The sequence below is a fragment of the Hemisphaericaspora subhashii genome (assembly GCF_019202705.1).
Source record: "Hemisphaericaspora subhashii strain CBS 10753 chromosome Unknown scaffold2, whole genome shotgun sequence".
Lineage (NCBI taxonomy): Eukaryota > Fungi > Ascomycota > Pichiomycetes > Serinales > Debaryomycetaceae > Hemisphaericaspora > Hemisphaericaspora subhashii.
In genome coordinates this window covers 212,194-231,906 of record NW_026057213.1, presented here as the reverse complement: position 1 = coordinate 231,906, position 19,713 = coordinate 212,194, and the positions used below count along the sequence as shown (strand labels likewise).

Below are 19,713 nucleotides of genomic sequence, written 5' to 3'. Positions count from 1 at the left end.
CAATGACATGTGGGTGTACTCCAAATTCCAGATCGGTAGCCTAGGACATATGTATACTTTAGGGGAAATGTACAGTATAAGTAAATGGCTGCAAAATTCAGAATATCATCATCACATGAGATCAGGTTTTAGGGCTCAAACCCTAACTTGCATATAATATTTTGGTAGCCACACGCATTTTCCTCTACACCAAAAAAAAAGTTGAAAATTTCTCACAGTCAAAGTCGCATTGCAGTAGAGACAGTACCACTATTGCCAATTCACCTTAGAAAAATTAAAATATCAAAAGTTTTTTTCACATAGAAAGGGTATTATAATAGTTCAGCATACATAATTAAAAATGGGTAAATCGTATGTGGAGATATAAAGGATGATGAGACCATATAAGATAGATATACCATAACACCATAGGGGAATGATATAGACGTTATTTGGAAAGAGAGACAAGAAGGAATCACATTAAAACGAAAGTCTGCAAAAGAACAAAACTCTTCATTGAATCGACAGTGGAGACTCAAGAATTAAACATATGGATGGGCAGAGCAAATAAACTTAGATAATGATAGTGAAAGATGATAACGAGCCATATTCAATGAGCTTTTGGAATGCACAACTGAACTTCTGTACAACTTCGTATCATCGCAAATTCCATAATATCTAGAGGAAATTTGGGTCCATCAAAGTAGTGGGACACCTATCGCAAGTTCGAAGAAATATACAATTCAGGAGTATTTTCCGCATGTGTTATGAAACTATCTTATATTGGATTTCAATTATTAAAGGGAACATTTTTACTAACAATTTATATTATAGTCGTGGTTACAGATCTGGTACTCGTTACGCTTTCCAACGTGACTTCAAGAAGCATGGTGCTATTGCCTTATCTACATACTTAAAGACCTACAAGGTCGGAGATATTGTTGATATCAAGGCCAACGGTTCTATCCAAAAGGGTATGCCACACAAGTTCTACCACGGTAAGACTGGTATTGTCTACAACGTCACCAAGTCTGCTGTCGGTGTTATTATTAACAAGGTTGTTGGTAACAGATACATTGAAAAGAGAGTTAACTTGAGAGTTGAACACGTTAAGCACTCTGCTTGTCGTCAAGAATTCTTAAACAGAGTTAAGTCTAACGCTGCTGCTAAGAAGGAAGCCAAGGAAAAGGGTGTTCAAGTTTCTTTAAAGAGACAACCAGCCAAGCCAAGAGGTTCCAGAATTGTTACTACTGAAGGTAATGTTCCTCAAACCTTAGCTCCAGTTGCTTACGAAACCTTCATTTAAACAATCACAACACCACACCCACCTTTTTACCTCCTTTATATTTTTTATTATTTAATAATCTTAGAAAGTATAAATTAATGCACATATAAAAGTACAGGAAATATTAATATAAATCGTAGTAGGCAATGTTTTGAATACATCAAGCAGGGGTTCAAACATTCAAATATCTCTCTTAGAACATCTCGAACTTATTTGTATCACGTGATCGTAGTATTTGACGTTTTCCCTGCGCTGGCATTCAAGGGGAAAAAATTAGGTGGAGAACGATCCACATTTACTTGTAGAAACCAACATCCATAGCCTTCACCTTTGTATAAACCCATAACAATGTCTAGCGAACCCCCTACGGATTCGATTCAGCTTGACGAAAGGCCACCAACTAGATCATCCAATGTTTTTGGAAATGCATTACAGACCTGGGTAGAGATTGATTTACCTTCTTTGCAAAAGAAGTTGGATGAACAAGGATTGCAATTAAAAGAAGAGCAAAAATCCTCATTACTTAGTAGAAAGACATTAGCTGCTAAAACTAAGGAATTTAGGAAGCTAGATGATTCTGAGAAGTTAGAACAAGTGAAGTCATTATTGAAATTATATCAAAATGAAATTGACAAATTGACGAACAAAAATAAGACAGTGGAGACATATTTCTTTGGAATATATCGATTATTAGCTGAAGCACCTGATCCAAGACCATTATTGGAAATGTCATTGGATTCAGTTATTGAATCAAAAGAAGCTATAAGGTTACGTGCAGAAGTGGAAAAGCTCACAGATGAATTAACTCGGAAGGCAGATTATGAACAATTAAAGCAAAGACTATTACAAAATGAACAAAAGGCAGCAGAATTGCTCAGTTCCAAATTGAGTGCAAAAGAAGATGAATTCAAGTCTTTAATTGATGAGAAGGAATCCAATTGGTTAGAAAAGGAAAAACAATTGCAAAACCAAATAAAGAGGGCACAATTACAAATAGAAGAGTTGAGAACATCGAAGGAAGTCACTGAAAGACAATTAGACAATCAAAACAAACATGACCCAGCCCGTGATACATCATCAGCAGCTGTATTAGCTGAGTTAGATATCATTTCGCGTGATGCACAATCTTCAAAACAAAGAATATTTGAATTAGAAAAGCGCAATGAAGAACTCAGGCGACAATTATCCAATTCCCAAAATGATCTTGAGATAACTTCGATCAAAAACGAGTGTTCACAAAGAGTGTCAGAAATTGAAGGCGAGAATGCATTATTAGCTGCAACTCTCAACCAAACAAGACGAAAATTGGAAGATTCTACTAAAGAGCATACAACGAAATTAGAAGCATGTAATAGGGAGATCTCTCAAATGAGTCAAGAAATTAAAAACTTGAAATCTCGTTTGGATGAAACTGCCGATTATGAAGAAATAAAGAATGAATTGCAATTATTGCGACAAATTGAATTTGGTCATGAAGATGATGAGAAACACACCGATGAGACGGCGAATATTGATTCAATTCTTATTGAAAGAAACATGACCCTTACACAGCAATTGGCGGAACACAGAGCCCAGCAAAATGACTTCCAAACGAAGATCAAAGAATTAGAACAAGAATTAAACCTGTCAACTCAGGAATTAAATAATCTCCGCTCATTGAATGAGAAATTAGAAAATGATTTGGCCGATTTCCAAGATGTCGCTCAAAGTGGGAAATTCAATGATACTGCAAGTATGATATCTAGTTTTAGCAGAGTTCCTAGACAGCATGGAAGAAACGGAAGCATTATATCCTTATCTGGAGGACAAGGCTTAGGTCCTAATGCAGACGAAGCTTCACTTTTACCAATTATAACCAAACAGAGAGATAGATTCAGAGAAAAGAATACTGAATTAGAAGAAGAGCTTAGGAAGCAGTATGCAATTGTGAGTGACCTCAAGAGACAAATGAATGCATTGAAACGAGATAATGAAGAATTATATGAAAAGACAAGATATTTAGCATCTTTCAATAATCGTGGTTCCCCAGCTCAACGAACAGCAACAGGATCTACTGCGGGAAGAAAACTATTATATCCAAAAGCTAATGTGGATTTGGAAAGTAATAAATATCAACAAGATTATGAATCTAAATTACATCCAATTGAACAATTTAGAATAAGAGAACAAGAAAGGATTAGTTCAAGATTGTCACCTTTGGAAAGATTATTTATTTCTTTAACTAGAGCAGTTTTAGCGACTAGAACAACCAGAATGTTATTCTTTTGTTATTGTTTAGGGTTACATATAATTGTTGGATTTATTACTATTTATGCCATGAATCTTACTACATCGATGATACCTGAGGTGGGGATGAACACTAGTACTGGAGGAGTTGCATCAAGCCAAGTCGGTGCCCCTGAAGCCGCGAAGAAGCTATTAGTTAATCAACCTATGTAGATGTTTGTATTAATATAATGAGTAAATCCAGAATTGAATTTAATTTAATTTAGTTGCAAATTGACATGTGCCCCAGAATTATCTATATGCAGTCTTCCAAAAAAAGTAAGGGGCTATACGAAATTTGGATAATTGCTAATTTATAGTCAATTGAAAAATACTAACCCCCTTTAATAAAAATGGATTGCCATTGTATGAACTTCTCCTAAAATAATGAATCGATATTTATTAAGGTTATTATTACTTTCTATAGTTTATTTACTCTATAGATATAAATACCCAACTAAGGCAACAGATACCATGTCAGATAACGACAACAATAAAAGACAGGAAGACATTGGTGATTCAAAACCAGAAGATCTTTTAGTTGATTTCGGTGGCAAACAAGTACCATTTTCAAAAATAAATAAACCACATAACGTCATATTAGATCCAAATTTCCATCAACCTAAAGTCAATGCTGAATCGTTTCCAGATATAGAACCAGAAGCTAAGAAAGGCGAAGAAGATGTCGAAACTAGACGTAAGGCTGCTCATAAGTATATTCTTGATCCCTATGCTCATAAACCACAGGTAAATGCGGAACAATTTCCAGAAGTTGAACCTGAAGTGGAGAAAACAGTTGAAAAAGTCAGAGCTGCTCGTCAAAAGAAAGATGAATGATCTAACTCAATCTATATAGCTACAGAGGAGTTTTATAAAATTGTCCTATAAATATGGTATATAATTAAAAAACAAATAAAAATGGGCATTAAACTGATCCAAACATGACATTGTAGTGATGAAGGATTCATAACTATGGATATCCTCAAGGGAATCATTTCTGTGAGCAAATCATTCAAAAGCTTGTGCTTACTGTTTGACGGTTTGTTCTATGAGACTTTTTTAGACCAAACTATCCTGCAAATTTTCTCATCCTTGCAGCATAACAATTTTTCATAATAATTAAATTTTGTTTGTGAAACTACTCAGTTGCAAACATCTGTAGAGTACCACTCAACTTCTGAATTATCGTCATATACATTAGCAACATCACGCTATTGGTAATTGTGATATTCTATAAGGAATTACTTTCATAGATTATTGTTTGGTGTTATAGAGAAGACCCTGAAGATGAACGACCAAAGTTACCTATAGTCAACTTTTCCGATGAATTACTTACAAGAGAACTATTCAAATATACTTGGAAACATATGCGCTTTTCTGATTTACTTTCAAGAAGAAATGTAGAATATGCTTGAGACCTTTGAAGAAGTATCCTCTGAATCACAAGATGTGCAGCAAAGAAATGTGATTTTCATGTTTGTCAAACCCTGAATTCAGACCCACAATGAGAAGTCCACACAAAGCGACAATCTTTCAAAGTCAGCCAAACTTGGATAGGTTAGTATGTTTGAAGCCAGTTCAATGCTTTGGTACTAGATGGGTAAGGAAACTATTCATGGCGACCTTGGATAAGAATATTTCACAACGGGGAAGCACCAGATACATTTTTCTTAGGAACCTCAACTGAAGTTCATCTTCTAATGGATTTAAGGATGAGACCTCTAGTCAATAGGAACACTACTTCAACGATGATCTATCAAGCTTCTTCCTGTACATGCACTGTCTAAAAAATAAACTTATAGTCCTTTGAGAGGGATCTGGTTTTCTAGGACGAGTACTTCAAAAGCATTCACGAAATAGGTCAACGAAATTTAAAGTGTTAAGTGATAATAAGTGATACACCTAGACGGCCATGACTGTAAAAAAAATAATACAAATACATGTAACATGGGAATTGCAAATGGAGGAAATATGAGACTGATTCCTAAAACTATATACTCGATGAGCACGCCTCATCGTTTCAAGCACTTAAATGTAAGGTTTTAAAAGATTTATAATACTTTATCATCTGAATAACACAATATGTAGCAACAATGAATTTGAGATTGAATGAAACAATTTTCGCACATTTGCAACCAAAAAATTTATATTTATTCTGGTTGCGTTGTAAAAAGTCTTGGTACGTTCGTCACCTTCCTTATTGACAAATCTTTTATCCCGAAGGGTAAAGGTCTGGAATGTCCTACTTTCCAATCTTTTAGGGATTTGAGTATAGGCTCCAACGTATAGAAATAAAACTTACATAAAATACATGTCTTATAATCCGTGGTAAACAGCGGATTCTCCCCTAGTATAGAATGATGACAGCCTAATTTAATATTAATAATCATTCAATAACACTTCAGAAACTGCGAATCTAGAATTTCTTGTAGTATTTGGAACATTCGTTTAGTATATAAGTCTGTGTCAATCGTAAGAAATAAGAATGAAAGGATTTTCCCGTACACATATTCTATATTTAAATAAAAAATAAATCCCTGCTCATATTTCACACATGCAACGCAAAAAAAAAAATTCCACTAAGCGAAAAAGAAGAAGACAAAGAAGACATCCCACAAATTTATTCTTTATTGCGAAGAAACTTATACGCCTTATATATAAATACATACGTAAATTCATCATAATGACGGGACTACCTAAAAGGTTAATCCGTCTGCTTGTTTATTTTATATCATTTTTATTCATTGCAGCAATATTGTTATTGATTGCCAATAAACATGAGTATATCGAAATAGCGAATTTCATTCCAGAACTGTTTTTAAGTAAAGCACCTTCATATTTCCAACCTCCTTCCGATCTGTTCATTGTTGATATTTCCATTAGTAATTGTTTCAGGATAAATAAAAATGGAGAGAGTTGTGGGGTTCCAAATGCTGATCTGGGAGTTTTGGGTGATGTAGGGAAATTGGGAGGTTGGTCGAGGATTAATAAAGATATCGCATTAGATAAATCTTGGGTTAGACAGCAATTTTTTGCTTATAAGAAGGTGAGCCATAAATCTTTATCACAATTTTTGAAAGAGACTAATAATAAAGATGAAGTTATTATTGATATTGCTGTTGCAAATCCAAAGGAAGATTCAAAAATCAAGGGTAATACATTGATGTTACCAAAATATATCATACGTACATACGGAAAAACTGATATTTATGCTGATGAAGAAGAGGCAGAAGAAGATCTTATTCAAGAAGAAGCTGGCGAGAAGCTAAATGATATTACTCAAGAAAAGCTTGAAGAAGAAAAGGAGAAAGAAAACGAGGACACAGCAATTACTGAAGAAGAGAGAGTTAAAGAAGAAGGAAAGATTGCGAAAGAAGAAGAGGCAAAAGAGGATAAAAAGAAAGAAGAGATAGAAAATGAAGCGGAGAAGGTCAAGAATACCGAAAAATTAAAAGAATTCGAAAAGGGGACTTCTCCAAAAGAATTTGAAGAGAAAATTGGACCCCAGGTACCAACAGTAGATGAAATAAAAGACAAAGAGCCGCTAGTTGCTAATGAAGAGCAAGAAAAAGAAGAAAAGGAAAAAGAGAATGATGACAAGCCAATCCAGAAACCTGTCAAGAAAAGACAAGATACTCAAATAAAGAGAGAAGCAGATCCTTCCTCAAGATATATCCCTACCAAAGAAGAAGTTGCTTCTGCAGGATGGAGACAGAAATCTAACGGGATTTGGTTAAGATATGGCTCTCATTCGACCAAAAATCCCATTACGGGAATCGACCTTTTATTTGGCCATGAAGCAGTTGACCCAAGACCTAACTGGACACTCCTCAAAAACCCTTTGCGTGGTCTTTCCAACCCGTCTGATATTCCCGTGTTTATAACATTCCGTCGTGGTCCAAAGCTTGACTATAAGAAGAAATATCCCATTTCATTAAAGTTGAAAGTCAATGATAAATTCAAAATCCTTCAAGTGGCAGATTTACATTTCGCCACAGGATATGGGAAATGTCGTGATCCATCCCCACAACTGACTGGAGGTCGGAATTGTCGAGCAGATGCCAGAACCTTGAAATTCTTGAATAAGGTATTAGATATAGAAAAACCTGATTTTGTGGTGTTGACTGGTGATCAAATCTTTGGAGACAATTCACCTGATTCCGAATCTGCAGTTTTCAAAGCATTGAATCCATTTATTGAACGAAAGATCCCGTTTGCTGTTACTATGGGGAATCATGATGATGAAGGTTCATTATCAAGAGATGAAGTAATGGCATTGAGTGTCGATTTACCATATTCTGTTTCTGCTGTCGGACCGGTTGAAATTGATGGGGTTGGGAATTATGTCGTGACTGTAGAAGGAAAATCTTCAAAAGAGACTGCATTGGCATTTTACTTTTTGGATACTCATAAATATAGTCCTAATAATAAAGTTTTCCCAGGATATGATTGGATTAAAGATAATCAATTGAATTTTGTCCTTGAAGAATATGCCAGTTTGAAATCTAGTATTGAATCATATGGCAAAACATCTATGTCAATGGCATTTTTCCATATTCCATTACCGGAATATAGAAATTTCAATAATCAACCTTTTATAGGTGAGAATAGAGAAGGGGTGACTGCTCCATATCATAATTCTGGAGCTAGAGATACATTAGCTGAAATAGGGGTGAAAGTTGTAAGTGTAGGTCATGATCATTGTAATGATTATTGTTTAATGGATACGCAAACCGTTGATTCAACCCAGAATCAAATGTGGCTTTGTTATGGTGGAGGTGTTGGAGAAGGTGGATATGGAGGATATGGTGGATATGTTAGGAGATTGAGAATCTTTGAATTAGACACTGATAAAGGAGAGATAAAGAGCTGGAAGAGAAGAGAAGATGATCCTGTTAAGATCATTGATGAACAGATTCTAGTTACTGGTGGAGAATTAGTGAATTGGTAGCTTCATATGCATGTAGAAGAAGACTTTATTTAATTTATGTTTATTTTTTATAATAGTGATATTTAATGATGCGTAAAATTCTAACATGAGACAACTTTAGATTTATTATTTTCTTTTTTTACAACACGTCAAAAAAGGCAATCAGACAACAACTTTCTTTAAAAAGTCTGACTCACTGGTAGAACTTTCTGTGACATCATAACACAAACACCGAGGAGGGTAACACGCGTATAATTTAACGAACTAATAGATGACAGAAACACCAGAAGTACCGGATCCAAGATTAACCGATCGAAATGATGTCAAAGAATTAAAACAATGGTTAGCATATATAAACTGTCAACAATATTACACCAAATTCATGGAGAATGGGATCACAGTAGATTTAATCCCAGAATTAGATACTTCATCATTAAAAGAACTAGGAGTGACAAAACTAGGTGATAGATTACGTTTAGAAATCGCCATTGGGAATCAAAAACAAGAAAAATTGATGAATGGTATTCATATTGACGATCTTTATCGAGACCTTGATCTTCAAGTGACATCTCCAATACGAATACATTCAAACTCGAGCCAAACGGATCTTGACGGAACTCTTATACAACAGGGTATATCGGGTACCGGATTAAGTGGGGGGATTAGTGGGACTGGCAGTGGTGGTCAGAACATATCAACATCCATAAGTTCATCCAACATAAACACGACTCTGGGTACTTCCAATAAAGATTCCAATAAAAATATAACATTCATCCTTAGTGATGGATCAATCAAACGAGTAAATGTAAGTGGATGTTTCAATGCTCAATCAATAAAAGCAAAAGTATTAAAAAAATTAGGATTCAAATCACAAGAAGCAAAATTTGATACGTTTATTCATACTCCTTATCAGGTCAATTCTGATCATGTTTTCGGAACGGGAGAACTGGCAGTTACGTTATTATTTGATGTTGAATTGGTGACGATTTGTTATTCACCGGAACGATTAGAAAAACATCGTATCATGCTTGTGCCTAAGAATGAATATCCTACTGAGACAGCAATCGAGACATCAAGGAGGATAATGCATAAATATGATAAATTGACATCGTCGAAAGAAAATAATATCATTCATGGAAGTGGTGTCGTAAATGGCGATAATGCCACTAGCGGTGCTGGAAATAATGAAGGCAATGGTGTACATAAGAATGCTAGAGCAACTATGAGGAATTTCTTTGGACAAAGACCTCCAAGTGAATTGATTTCATCCAATTTGGCAGAATATTTCCCAGAAGCAAGACAGAAGGAATTAGAACAAACAGTTAGGAATTCAGTGAGACATAGTGTTAGATTATCTAGGAGATTTAATATCCCACCTGGATTCTTAGGTGCTGGTATTGGAGTGCCTGTCAATAACAGACAATCTATGCATAGTAATATATCGACGGGATTAAGATCAATATCTTCAGCTGAATCGGCGATGAGAAGGAATCATAGAACAGTTGGGGATGTTATGGTTCATAGTATAAATGCAATTGATGAAGCGGTTAATCTGAATGATACGTTGAGAGCATTGGGTCCACCAGCTAATTCCCAATTTGGTGATGCTAAGAGTATTAGTTCTAATAAGAGTATGAATGCCGGTAGGAAGGCACTTCATAGAATATCAGTTGCTACTGATTTAGTTGCTGATTTTGTTGATGATCATGTTGGTAGTAGGATATCTACTATTGAATTAATGGATTCTGATTCGGAAGATGAGATTGATGATTTGATTGATGATTTCAGTAGGTTTGGAGATGGGAATGTGAAGGATGTCAACAATGAGGTCGAAGAAGTGGAAGAAGAAGAATCAGAAGAAGAGCAAATGGGACCTCATTCTAATTGGTTGAAGGGGGCACGTATTGGTTCTGGAAGTTTTGGTACTGTTTATTTGGGTATGAATCCATATACTGGGGAATTAATGGCGGTTAAACAAATTCCATTACCTAAAGAGAAGGATGGAGAGGATCATCAAGTTGAAAAGATTATGATTGAACAACAACAAGAGATGACATTATTGAAAGAATTAAATCATGAGAATATTGTTAGATATTATGGATCAACAACTGATGAAAGTTTTTTGAATATATTTTTAGAATATGTTCCTGGAGGATCAGTTCAATCAATGTTGAATTCATATGGACCTTTTGAAGAACCTTTGATTAGGAATTTTGTGAGACAAGTTGCAATTGGATTGAATTATTTACATGGAGAGGATATTATTCATCGTGATATCAAGGGTGCAAATATTCTTATTGATATTAAAGGTACAGTTAAGATTGGAGATTTTGGAATTTCCAAAAAAGTTAGTAGTATAGATGAAGAAGATGAAGATTTTAAAAAGACCGGGAAAAGAGGAGCATTACAAGGGTCAGTATTCTGGATGGCACCTGAAGTTGTAAAACAATCATTATATACTAAGAAAGGAGATATTTGGTCAATAGGAAGTTTAATTGTGGAAATGTTTACAGGAAGACATCCATATCCAGAATTAAGTCAAATGCAAGCATTATTTAGAATTGGATCATTAATTATTCCACAAATACCTGAATGGTGTACAGAAGAAGCAAAAGAGTTTTTAACAAAGACATTCGAGATTAATCATACATTAAGACCAGATGCGGTAGAGTTATTAGGAGAGCCATTCTTAAACCCATTGATTATGTCTAAGCAGTAGTAGTAATCAGTATCAAATACATACAGTATTGTTGTCTTACAGCCACCACATGTGGTGGCGAGTGGGGCACTTGGGGGGTTTAGAACCTAGAAATGACTAAAATTAGTCGTGTACTAAAAACATTTTTTCTGGTGATTCAAAGATAAAAACGAGGGGAACGCAAAGGTTAAAAATAAAAAAACAAGGGGTACTTGTTTATATGCCGGAATTTCTATGAGTCAAAAAAAGAGAGCGCAAAAATTAGAGAGAGCGAATAGTCATTGTTAAATGCTTTAAGCGAACTAATCCTCCTTCAATGTGCTTAGATGTATATGATAATGTAAATAAGATTACTAATAGTAGAAAGAATGAATTTATAATCAAACTGTAATAGAAACAGATTTAACCTTTTTTTCACCTCTTCTTCCGGTTTGTAACTGGATTAGTATTAAAATGATTAACTGCAAGAGAGAGATCCCTTTTAGTTTGTTAGTGTAAGTTAAATTATTTCTTGTGTGTGTTTGGTTGTAAAAAAAAAAATAAAAAGTGATTACAATTTCAAAGTAACCTCCCCTCCTAATTATTAATTAGCAACAATAGGGAATTAAGATCCAAATCAATTATATTTCCCACCATTATCATTACAATAATTTTAACAAAGAGAAGCTTTGATAATCATTTTCAACACAAAGTTTAATTAAAGCTTCATTTGCAAAAATTACAAATTTCAAACTCAGTCCACTTTTTTTTTTCTCACTCTTTTTACAACAGAAATAAATTTAAATTGTTAATAAATAAATAATCATCATCAAACTTTGATTTCTATGTACATTTGTTGATTAGACATTTTTAAGAGAGAGAGCTAGATATATATACATACATACACACACAAAGACTTACCTACATACTACACAGACAATGGAAATACCTTTAAAGTCAAAACCAAAGGTATCAACTGTCAATTTATTGGATGAATCAAAATTCCAATTGAATCATTCGCCTTCTCCTACAAATGATACCCAAACTTCCTTACCTTCTGATTTACTTAAAATTAGACATAGTGCTGCTGGCTCTAGAAATAACACATTTGTTAATCGTCCAGATGTCCAACAAGATTACATTCATCAACCAATTAATCAACCCCAAATATTACCACCATCATTCCCTGCTAATTGGAAATTGACTAGACGATATTCAGAAACTGAAAAGAATAATTTTGATCTGGAAACTGGTCATAGAATATATGAAGATGGGAAAATAAGACCACAAACTATTCGACTGCATGAAATTGGTGGAAGTAGTGTTGGAGGTGGACGTCTTGAGAGACATAAAACGTATACTCAATTATCAAGAGAACAACAACAGGAGAGACAACGACAAAACTATAAAATAGATTATGAAAATCAAGTACCTTCTGGGATGGATTCTACTGTAATGAAAATATATTCCCGTTCACATAATAGTGAAATTGATGCAGATTCTGGTGCAGGTCTTGTTGGATTAGAGGATGAATATATACCAGGACTAGATTTTTCCAATATGATATATGAATGGAATAAGAGTTCATCTGATTTAGACCTCAAAGATACTCAAGGAGGAAGTGGAAGTGGAAGCGCCAGTGGAAATGAATTCATTAGTCCTGCACATACACCCCATAGTAGGGAAGCATCATATCTTGATTTAAAGACATTGCATGCAAAAGTAGCTCCACAACCAATTAAAAATGCCAATGCATCCAGTAGCAAATTTTCATACTCCAAATTGACCGAATACATGAAACAAAGACGTGGAAGTAATCAATCACAAACAGTTCCAACAAGCATAGTCCCACTCACTCATGGAGCTACGTCTCCTGAAAATAACATATCCGATAAACGCTCCCTGCAAGATGATTTATCTACGTCACCAAGAGCCAAAAAACAACGCTCAGCAATCAAACCAGATACAGGAGATTTAACTTATGAAATTATAATGAATTCCCTTCCACCAAACTTCAATGAACTTCCATATTCTCAAAGGAAAAGAATAGTCCAATCATTTTCTGATTCAATCGATTATTCGCAATTTTCATTATTTGCCAAAAATTATCTTGGAACATCACAAGGATCAGGCAGAGGTAGTAGTGGAGGTGTCGGCAGCGGAGGGAACGGAGGAGGAGGTTTCAGAAGTGGAAGTGGATCCAATAATAATAGTTTCATTAGACGTCCACGTATGGGAAGTGTAAATACCATTGCTGGCCGTTTATTAGCCAGAACTTCCACTACTGATTTCCAGAAATTACAAGAATGTAAACCAAAATATAATGTGGATGAAAAGGGGGCAATTGTATTAGGTCATGAATTGGGTAAGATTATTGGATTTGGTGCCTGGGGGACAATTCGTGAATGTACGGATATAAAAGATGGAAATATACGGGCTTGTAAAATTGTTAAATCTATTAAGGAGAATTATGATCCAAAAGGTTCAAAAAATTGTGGGACAGGAAAGAGTAATCCAAAGGTATTACAGGTTTTCAAGAAAGAGATTGAAATTTGGAAAAAGTTAAAACATGAGCATATATTAGGATTAATCGATTATTTGGAAACTGAACATACGATTTTTTGTATCATGAATAGAATTAACGGGGGGACATTATTTGAATTGGTTTCAACTTGGGGACAATTCAATTCAGGATTACTTACTACAACTGGCCCATTGGAATTCCTGATTAACAGTCAAAGAGAAAGATTGAAACGGGTTATTGATTGTACTTCACAAATCGTGAATGCATTATTATATATGCATGATGAAAAGGGAATAGTACATGGAGATTTAAAATTAGAAAATGTTTTAATTGAAAAGAAACCTCCAGATTGTTTTAAAATGATCTTGTGTGATTTTGGAATGTCACGAATTTATAGTACTAGAATCAGTAGAAAGAATTCACGTCTACATCATGATCGTAATAACCACCATCATCCTCACCTTGACAAAGAAAACCATTTAGTTATCAATCCAGTACCCCAGTCAATATTAGATGAAGAAGTTTTGATGTTGAGAAGTAGATCTACCAATACCGAATACAGAAAACCATATCAAGGAGATGATTCTCCCAGCACCAAGAAATTAGATCTTGGTATCCGAGACGATTCTCAAGTCGGATTAGATAGTTATTTTGATAAATCGAAACCCCACGGGCCTTCACTTCAATCAGTCCATTTAACTCCTCAACATACCGCCTCCACCGATTCGCTTTATGAATTCAAAAACGCCTTCCTTCAAAAAGAACTCCAACATCAACAACAAGCCATTGATTCCGACTTACCTCATTCCCATATCGGGTCATTACCCTATGCAGCGCCCGAATTGCTCTTACCTTCCCCACCTCCACTCGGTCCCCTGGCTGATGTATGGGCCCTAGGAGTGTTGATGTATGCCATGTGTGTCGGTAAATTGCCATTCCAACACCAGTATGAACCTCGATTACGTGCCATGATTGCCGCCGGGAAATATAATAACACCGATTTGAAAAAGGCATGTTTGTTAGAATGGGTATTGGCTACTGACCCACTGAAGAAGAATGAAAATAATGAAAAGGATGGTATTCATGCTGCTGATATGATTTTACAAAGTCCTTCATTGGTGGATTTGAATAGACAACGGGCGTTGCAAGATTTACAACTTGAATGGGCGGAATATAAATCGAGATTGGAATTTGAATGGTTGTATAAGATAATTGAGGGATGTTTGGAGAAAGATATTACGAAGAGATGGGATACTCAAAAGATATATGAAGCTCTTGAGGATCATCCTGAGTTTCATTGTGGGAATTTCAGATAATGGAGCGGGGTTTAGCTTATGATTTATCGATTTAATATTGAATTTTTGTATTTGTTTGACTTCGTTTTATTGGGAGAAATTGTTATTTTGTTTTTGAATGGCTGGATGGTGTTTATATAGTTAGTCTCTGACTAAATTTTTGCATTGTTAGGATTTTTTTGTATTATTTCTTTGGTTAATTAGTGTTTAGCGTAGATTGTATTTTTAAAGTATGTGAAACACGAGGTTTATTAATGGAGATCGCAATTATGTAGATTTCTCAAGCATCACTAATGAAAACGCATTCTGTTTCGCCCATTCTTGACTGACTGACGTTTATCCAAGTTAGAATTAGCTTTCTTGGGAGTTATGATTAAATCTACAAGCCGACTCTATGTGAAATGAACATTTGCTGCTTCCCATTTTCATAAGTTTGTTTTCTTGCTTCATAAATCAAGTCAAATAGACTGGAATAGAAATGTTTTTTGCAACCTAAAAACGAATAAAAAATTGCTGCAAAAAATACTTGGATAATCTCGCAAAACTGGCCAAAACCAGTAATTCGAAAGCACTGCAGACCATGAATTTATCAACTCAATCCTTGAGGAACTCCTGTTGGCATGCCTACAGATGGCGACTGGAAAGAATCCCAAGCGTCCAAATTGACGCAGTGCCGGTTGCAGTAAGTAGATAGTAGCCTTGCATGACACTACTTAAATGTGTAATACACTCAAATCAAATAACCCCTTTTTAATGAATCATCATAATTGTAGAGTCCAAGCATTATTGTCATTTTGTGAGTATATCCTCCATACCTGTATGCTTTAGTTGCAATTCCTAGCACAAGAATATTGAACCGAAGCTATGAATCAATACAGTATCCCCACAATTTTTAACTCTTCAACTCACTAGATAAGAGTTCCAGGGATTTTATAAACCGCATCGTTTTAAACTTCAAAGGTTAATACTTCACTACACTAAAGATGAATGATCATATGATATGTACAAATCATAACAAAACAATTTAAGAGAAATAGTGCAAATACATCTTATTAAAACAAGTAGAAGAAGGCATTGTCAGAAGTTCAAATAGTTCAAGCACTTAAATGACAAACAATGGTTTAAAAGAAACAAAATAAAAAGATTAATATTGAATATATCAGAATTCCATCACATCTTAGAATAATGATCTTGTTGAGATATTCGGTAAGACTTCATTTGTTTTAATAAATGATCTTAAAAAGTATTTTAATAAAAGGTTAATAAAAGTATTATGATGTGAAGTCATGGGAACCAAAGCATCGATATAGGTGCTTGTATTCATGAAATGGTTGATATTTTCCACTGAGAAAATTACAAGATAAAAAGGTGCTAAATTGGGTTGAAATTTGAGATCCAGAAACACTAGAAATAATTAGGATGTATGATTAACTAATATAATAAATATATAATAATAATATGACATGTTCTCGTTAACTATATAAGATACTATTAATTGTTCAATTTTATGGACATTTGTCCACTTTTGTTTTCTCTGTTCCTCTTGGGGGGTTTCTGACAGTCCCTTTTTTAACCCCATAATTAGATGATTTTTTAGTTTTTTGAAAGTCCTCTTTCTAAAAATATGTTTAAAGGGTAGAAGAAGAAAACCTCAATAAACATTGAAAAATAATTTCTTCAGTATTACAAACGAAGTGAAAAATAAAAATCGAATGAGAGATTAATATTAGTATCCAGAGGGTTACACGACTGGAATTCTTTGTTCATAGAATATTAGCTTAATTTGGTGTCTCGTTCGCGGTACCTATTTATTTCGGCAATTAACGTATGAAGCCATATTGGGGATCTTGGTTTTTTATTCTCCCATCTCTAATAAAGTTGCACTTTTCATACTTGTAGATGCTTTCTATCTAGATTGACACACATACCATGAACAGAACATTTATTCCAAGAGAATCTCGTCATTTTGAAACTGATCTAGTAGTGTGTGTTTCTGACTATTTCAACCTCGCCTGCATTTATCCACCCCAACTCAACTCTCCTTAACAAGAAGGCTGGATATTACCTTGCTTTAGAAACAATAAAGTTTGTCTTTCACCTGGTTGTGTTCTTCTCAAAAGTCTGCTTTAAGATGCTTTAAACTGCGATAGGGCCACAAAACACATAACAACAACGCGATATTAGAAGGAAGCAATAAATCGGTACTATACTACCAAAGTAGACCTTCCAATGATTTTAAGATTCCAAGGAATGGATCGGAGCTTTTTAAAACTTACCTTCAGTCTTTTATTCTTCTTCTTCTTCTTCTTGAAGAAACACCGGTCGAAGAAACAAAGTGAAAATATCGTTGTCGATTTCGAGAATTCTTCATTGTTTTGGAAGGTGTTGAGTGATATGGTAATGAATGCTCCGACTAACAGCTTCCAAGAGAAGGAATCATGTTGATTCTTGAATAGATATGAGAAGTTGGTATCGTATCCATGTTGGCTTTCTTAGTTTTTGCAACCACTTATCCAAATTTGTATTTGGATTTGCACCCAAAATCTGCCAACCGAAAAACTCGAATCATGTGCAAAAAATACGATCAATACAACGGTCAATTGCCAATAATTTCAATCTCTGTAATGATCAACTTTTCATATGTCAATTCGAAAATTCATTCATGCGAGGAATACTGATCGGGGAAGGTCTGATTGCATCTTTAAGTACCTAAAGTATCTCCCTAACCAACGCAATAAACTCATGTTCTTTGAACATGATGTCATCTTTTGTAACTGTCAAACTAGTAATATGAAAGACACATGGGATGAGGAGTCAATCAAAAAATTATAACTACGAAATGAACGGAATAATAAATAAAAAAAGATCGAATTCCCGTAATTCCATTTCATTGCCATTGCTATTCCTTTTTTTCAAGGCGATAGATTATTTAGAAGAAAGGGGTAGCAAAAGAAATTGCGGGATGAAAAAAAGAACAATAGAAAAGGAGGCTATTAGCGAAGATTTTTGACTGATGGCTAACTAACTAAAAAATGACAAGCCAGTTTGATTTATGGGGAAGAATTGAATCCTTTTAGTGTATGATAAGAAAAAGAAATCATATGTTAAAAAAAGAAAGCCAGAAAAAATTTAGCCTGTTAGAAGGAGGGTTGCATGACGAATTCTGCCGCAGCCATTGGGCGGTTTAGTTTCTTGAGCAAGCAATGGAAGCAAAGTGTTCACCAAAAAGATGCTGAACCTTTGAGAATTCACACAAAATCTCTAAAAATAGATTCGAAATGTAACATTACTCAAAATCATGCTTTGTGTATACTTTGAAATAAACTAGGTTTTGCCGAGGGTAGAAATAGAAGAGTCCGCTAAAGTTAAATTGCAAAACGGAACCGACAACCTTAAAAGTTTATTTTTGCGAGGGGCCAAAAGAATGAAATACGAAATCAAAAGGGGTCGTGGTGATTTCGGGTGGGTCATTCAAAAAAATAGAAAGTTAGCGGTGAACAGGTGACATTATTGATGGCTGGTTGGCTATTTTGTGGGGGAAATGTGTTTCAACCGTGTATTTGTGTCAAAATTATTAATTAGTGAATCAAATTTGTTAGAGATTGTGTTATACAATATATGCGTGTATTCACCAATTAAGTTTCCTATTTAAGGAGAAAATAGGAATGGGTAAACTGTAAACAAATATGATTTATAAACCTGTAAAATAAAGTCATTCATTGACTGATTTCAGTTTTAATTTGCAATACAAAAAAATAATTTTCTTGTTCGAATCAGAATTTCTAATTTTAGAACATTAAGTTTTAGTATTCCCGAGTTTTGTGTTTTTAGTGTATGTGTGGGTATCCCTTTTAATTAAATAATTATTATTAAAATCAAACAAAGCGCTGCGGTTTGAAAAACTTTAAAACTTGGTTCGAGTAAACTCGCGCATATATAAATTCTGTAATCTCGTTACATTTTTGAATTAACAATTTTAGAAAACTACTACAGGGTAACATATTAATCTATTTATCATTATCATACATTAAACCTTACGTCATTTGCATATACATTCATATTAGTCTAATTATAATTATAAATTAACAAAACATATTATGACACAACAACAACAACCAGTTATTATTACATTACCCCAAGGTTATACATTAAGAAGACTTAATCTAAGTGATTTTGAAAATAATTATTGTGAAACATTACAAGTATTAACAACAGTTGGTGAAATATCTCAAAAACAATTTAATGAATTATTTCAATATTGGGAATCATTACCAGAAATTTATAATCCTCATGTTATAACTAATCAACAAGGTAAAATTGTAGCTACAGGAATGTTATTAGTTGAAAGAAAATTAATTCATTCTTGTGGTTTAGTTGGTCATATTGAAGATATATCAGTATTACAGACTGAACAAGGTAAAAGTTTAGGGTTATATATTGTTAGATATTTAGCTAATTTAGCTAAAGCAAGAGGTTGTTATAAAGTTATATTGGATTGTTCTCCTGAAAATATTAAATTTTATAATAAATGTGGGTTTAATCAATGTGGTATAGAAATGAGTCAAAGATTTGATTAACCGCCCCCAACAATATCTCGAGGATACTTTTTAATGACAATAATAAATATACATGTATACTATTAAATATAATTAATTAATACATAAAGAAACGGTAATAACACACTTACTTACTCTATATATTTTCTAATGCCTATAAATATTTGAATGTTAGTATGAAATTGTATGTGTCAAGATTAAG

The 19,713-nt window shown here is 34.2% G+C and overlaps 7 protein-coding genes across 7 annotated transcripts; all 7 read left to right on the top strand. All coding sequences in view use genetic code 12, as the record gives it.

Moving 5' to 3' along the window:
* Positions 1-340: 340 nt before the first annotated feature.
* On the top strand, positions 341-1,285 carry RPL21A (60S ribosomal protein eL21; the record flags this gene model as incomplete). Its single annotated transcript, XM_049404697.1, has 2 exons — positions 341-351; positions 814-1,285. 2 exons carry the CDS (start codon positions 341-343, stop codon positions 1,283-1,285), a joined length of 483 nt encoding a protein of 160 aa, XP_049265626.1.
* Positions 1,286-1,612: 327 nt separating this feature from the next.
* On the top strand, positions 1,613-3,703 carry J8A68_001081 (uncharacterized protein; the record flags this gene model as incomplete). The annotated part of the gene is made up of 1 exon (XM_049404696.1): positions 1,613-3,703. One exon carries the CDS (start codon positions 1,613-1,615, stop codon positions 3,701-3,703), a length of 2,091 nt encoding a protein of 696 aa, XP_049265625.1.
* Positions 3,704-4,003: 300 nt separating this feature from the next.
* Positions 4,004-4,366, top strand: ASR3 (Asr3p; the record flags this gene model as incomplete). Its single annotated transcript, XM_049404695.1, has 1 exon — positions 4,004-4,366. The coding sequence occupies one exon, from the start codon at positions 4,004-4,006 to the stop codon at positions 4,364-4,366; it is 363 nt and encodes a 120-aa protein (XP_049265624.1).
* Positions 4,367-6,212: 1,846 nt separating this feature from the next.
* On the top strand, positions 6,213-8,480 carry J8A68_001079 (phosphoprotein phosphatase; the record flags this gene model as incomplete). Its single annotated transcript, XM_049404694.1, has 1 exon — positions 6,213-8,480. One exon carries the CDS (start codon positions 6,213-6,215, stop codon positions 8,478-8,480), a length of 2,268 nt encoding a protein of 755 aa, XP_049265623.1.
* A 250-nt stretch (positions 8,481-8,730) lies between these two features.
* Positions 8,731-11,178, top strand: STE11 (mitogen-activated protein kinase kinase kinase; the record flags this gene model as incomplete). Its single annotated transcript, XM_049404693.1, has 1 exon — positions 8,731-11,178. One exon carries the CDS (start codon positions 8,731-8,733, stop codon positions 11,176-11,178), a length of 2,448 nt encoding a protein of 815 aa, XP_049265622.1.
* An 897-nt stretch (positions 11,179-12,075) lies between these two features.
* Positions 12,076-14,976, top strand: J8A68_001077 (protein kinase; the record flags this gene model as incomplete). Its single annotated transcript, XM_049404692.1, has 1 exon — positions 12,076-14,976. The coding sequence occupies one exon, from the start codon at positions 12,076-12,078 to the stop codon at positions 14,974-14,976; it is 2,901 nt and encodes a 966-aa protein (XP_049265621.1).
* Positions 14,977-19,052: 4,076 nt separating this feature from the next.
* On the top strand, positions 19,053-19,532 carry GNA1 (glucosamine 6-phosphate N-acetyltransferase; the record flags this gene model as incomplete). Its single annotated transcript, XM_049404690.1, has 1 exon — positions 19,053-19,532. One exon carries the CDS (start codon positions 19,053-19,055, stop codon positions 19,530-19,532), a length of 480 nt encoding a protein of 159 aa, XP_049265620.1.
* Positions 19,533-19,713: the final 181 nt, after the last annotated feature.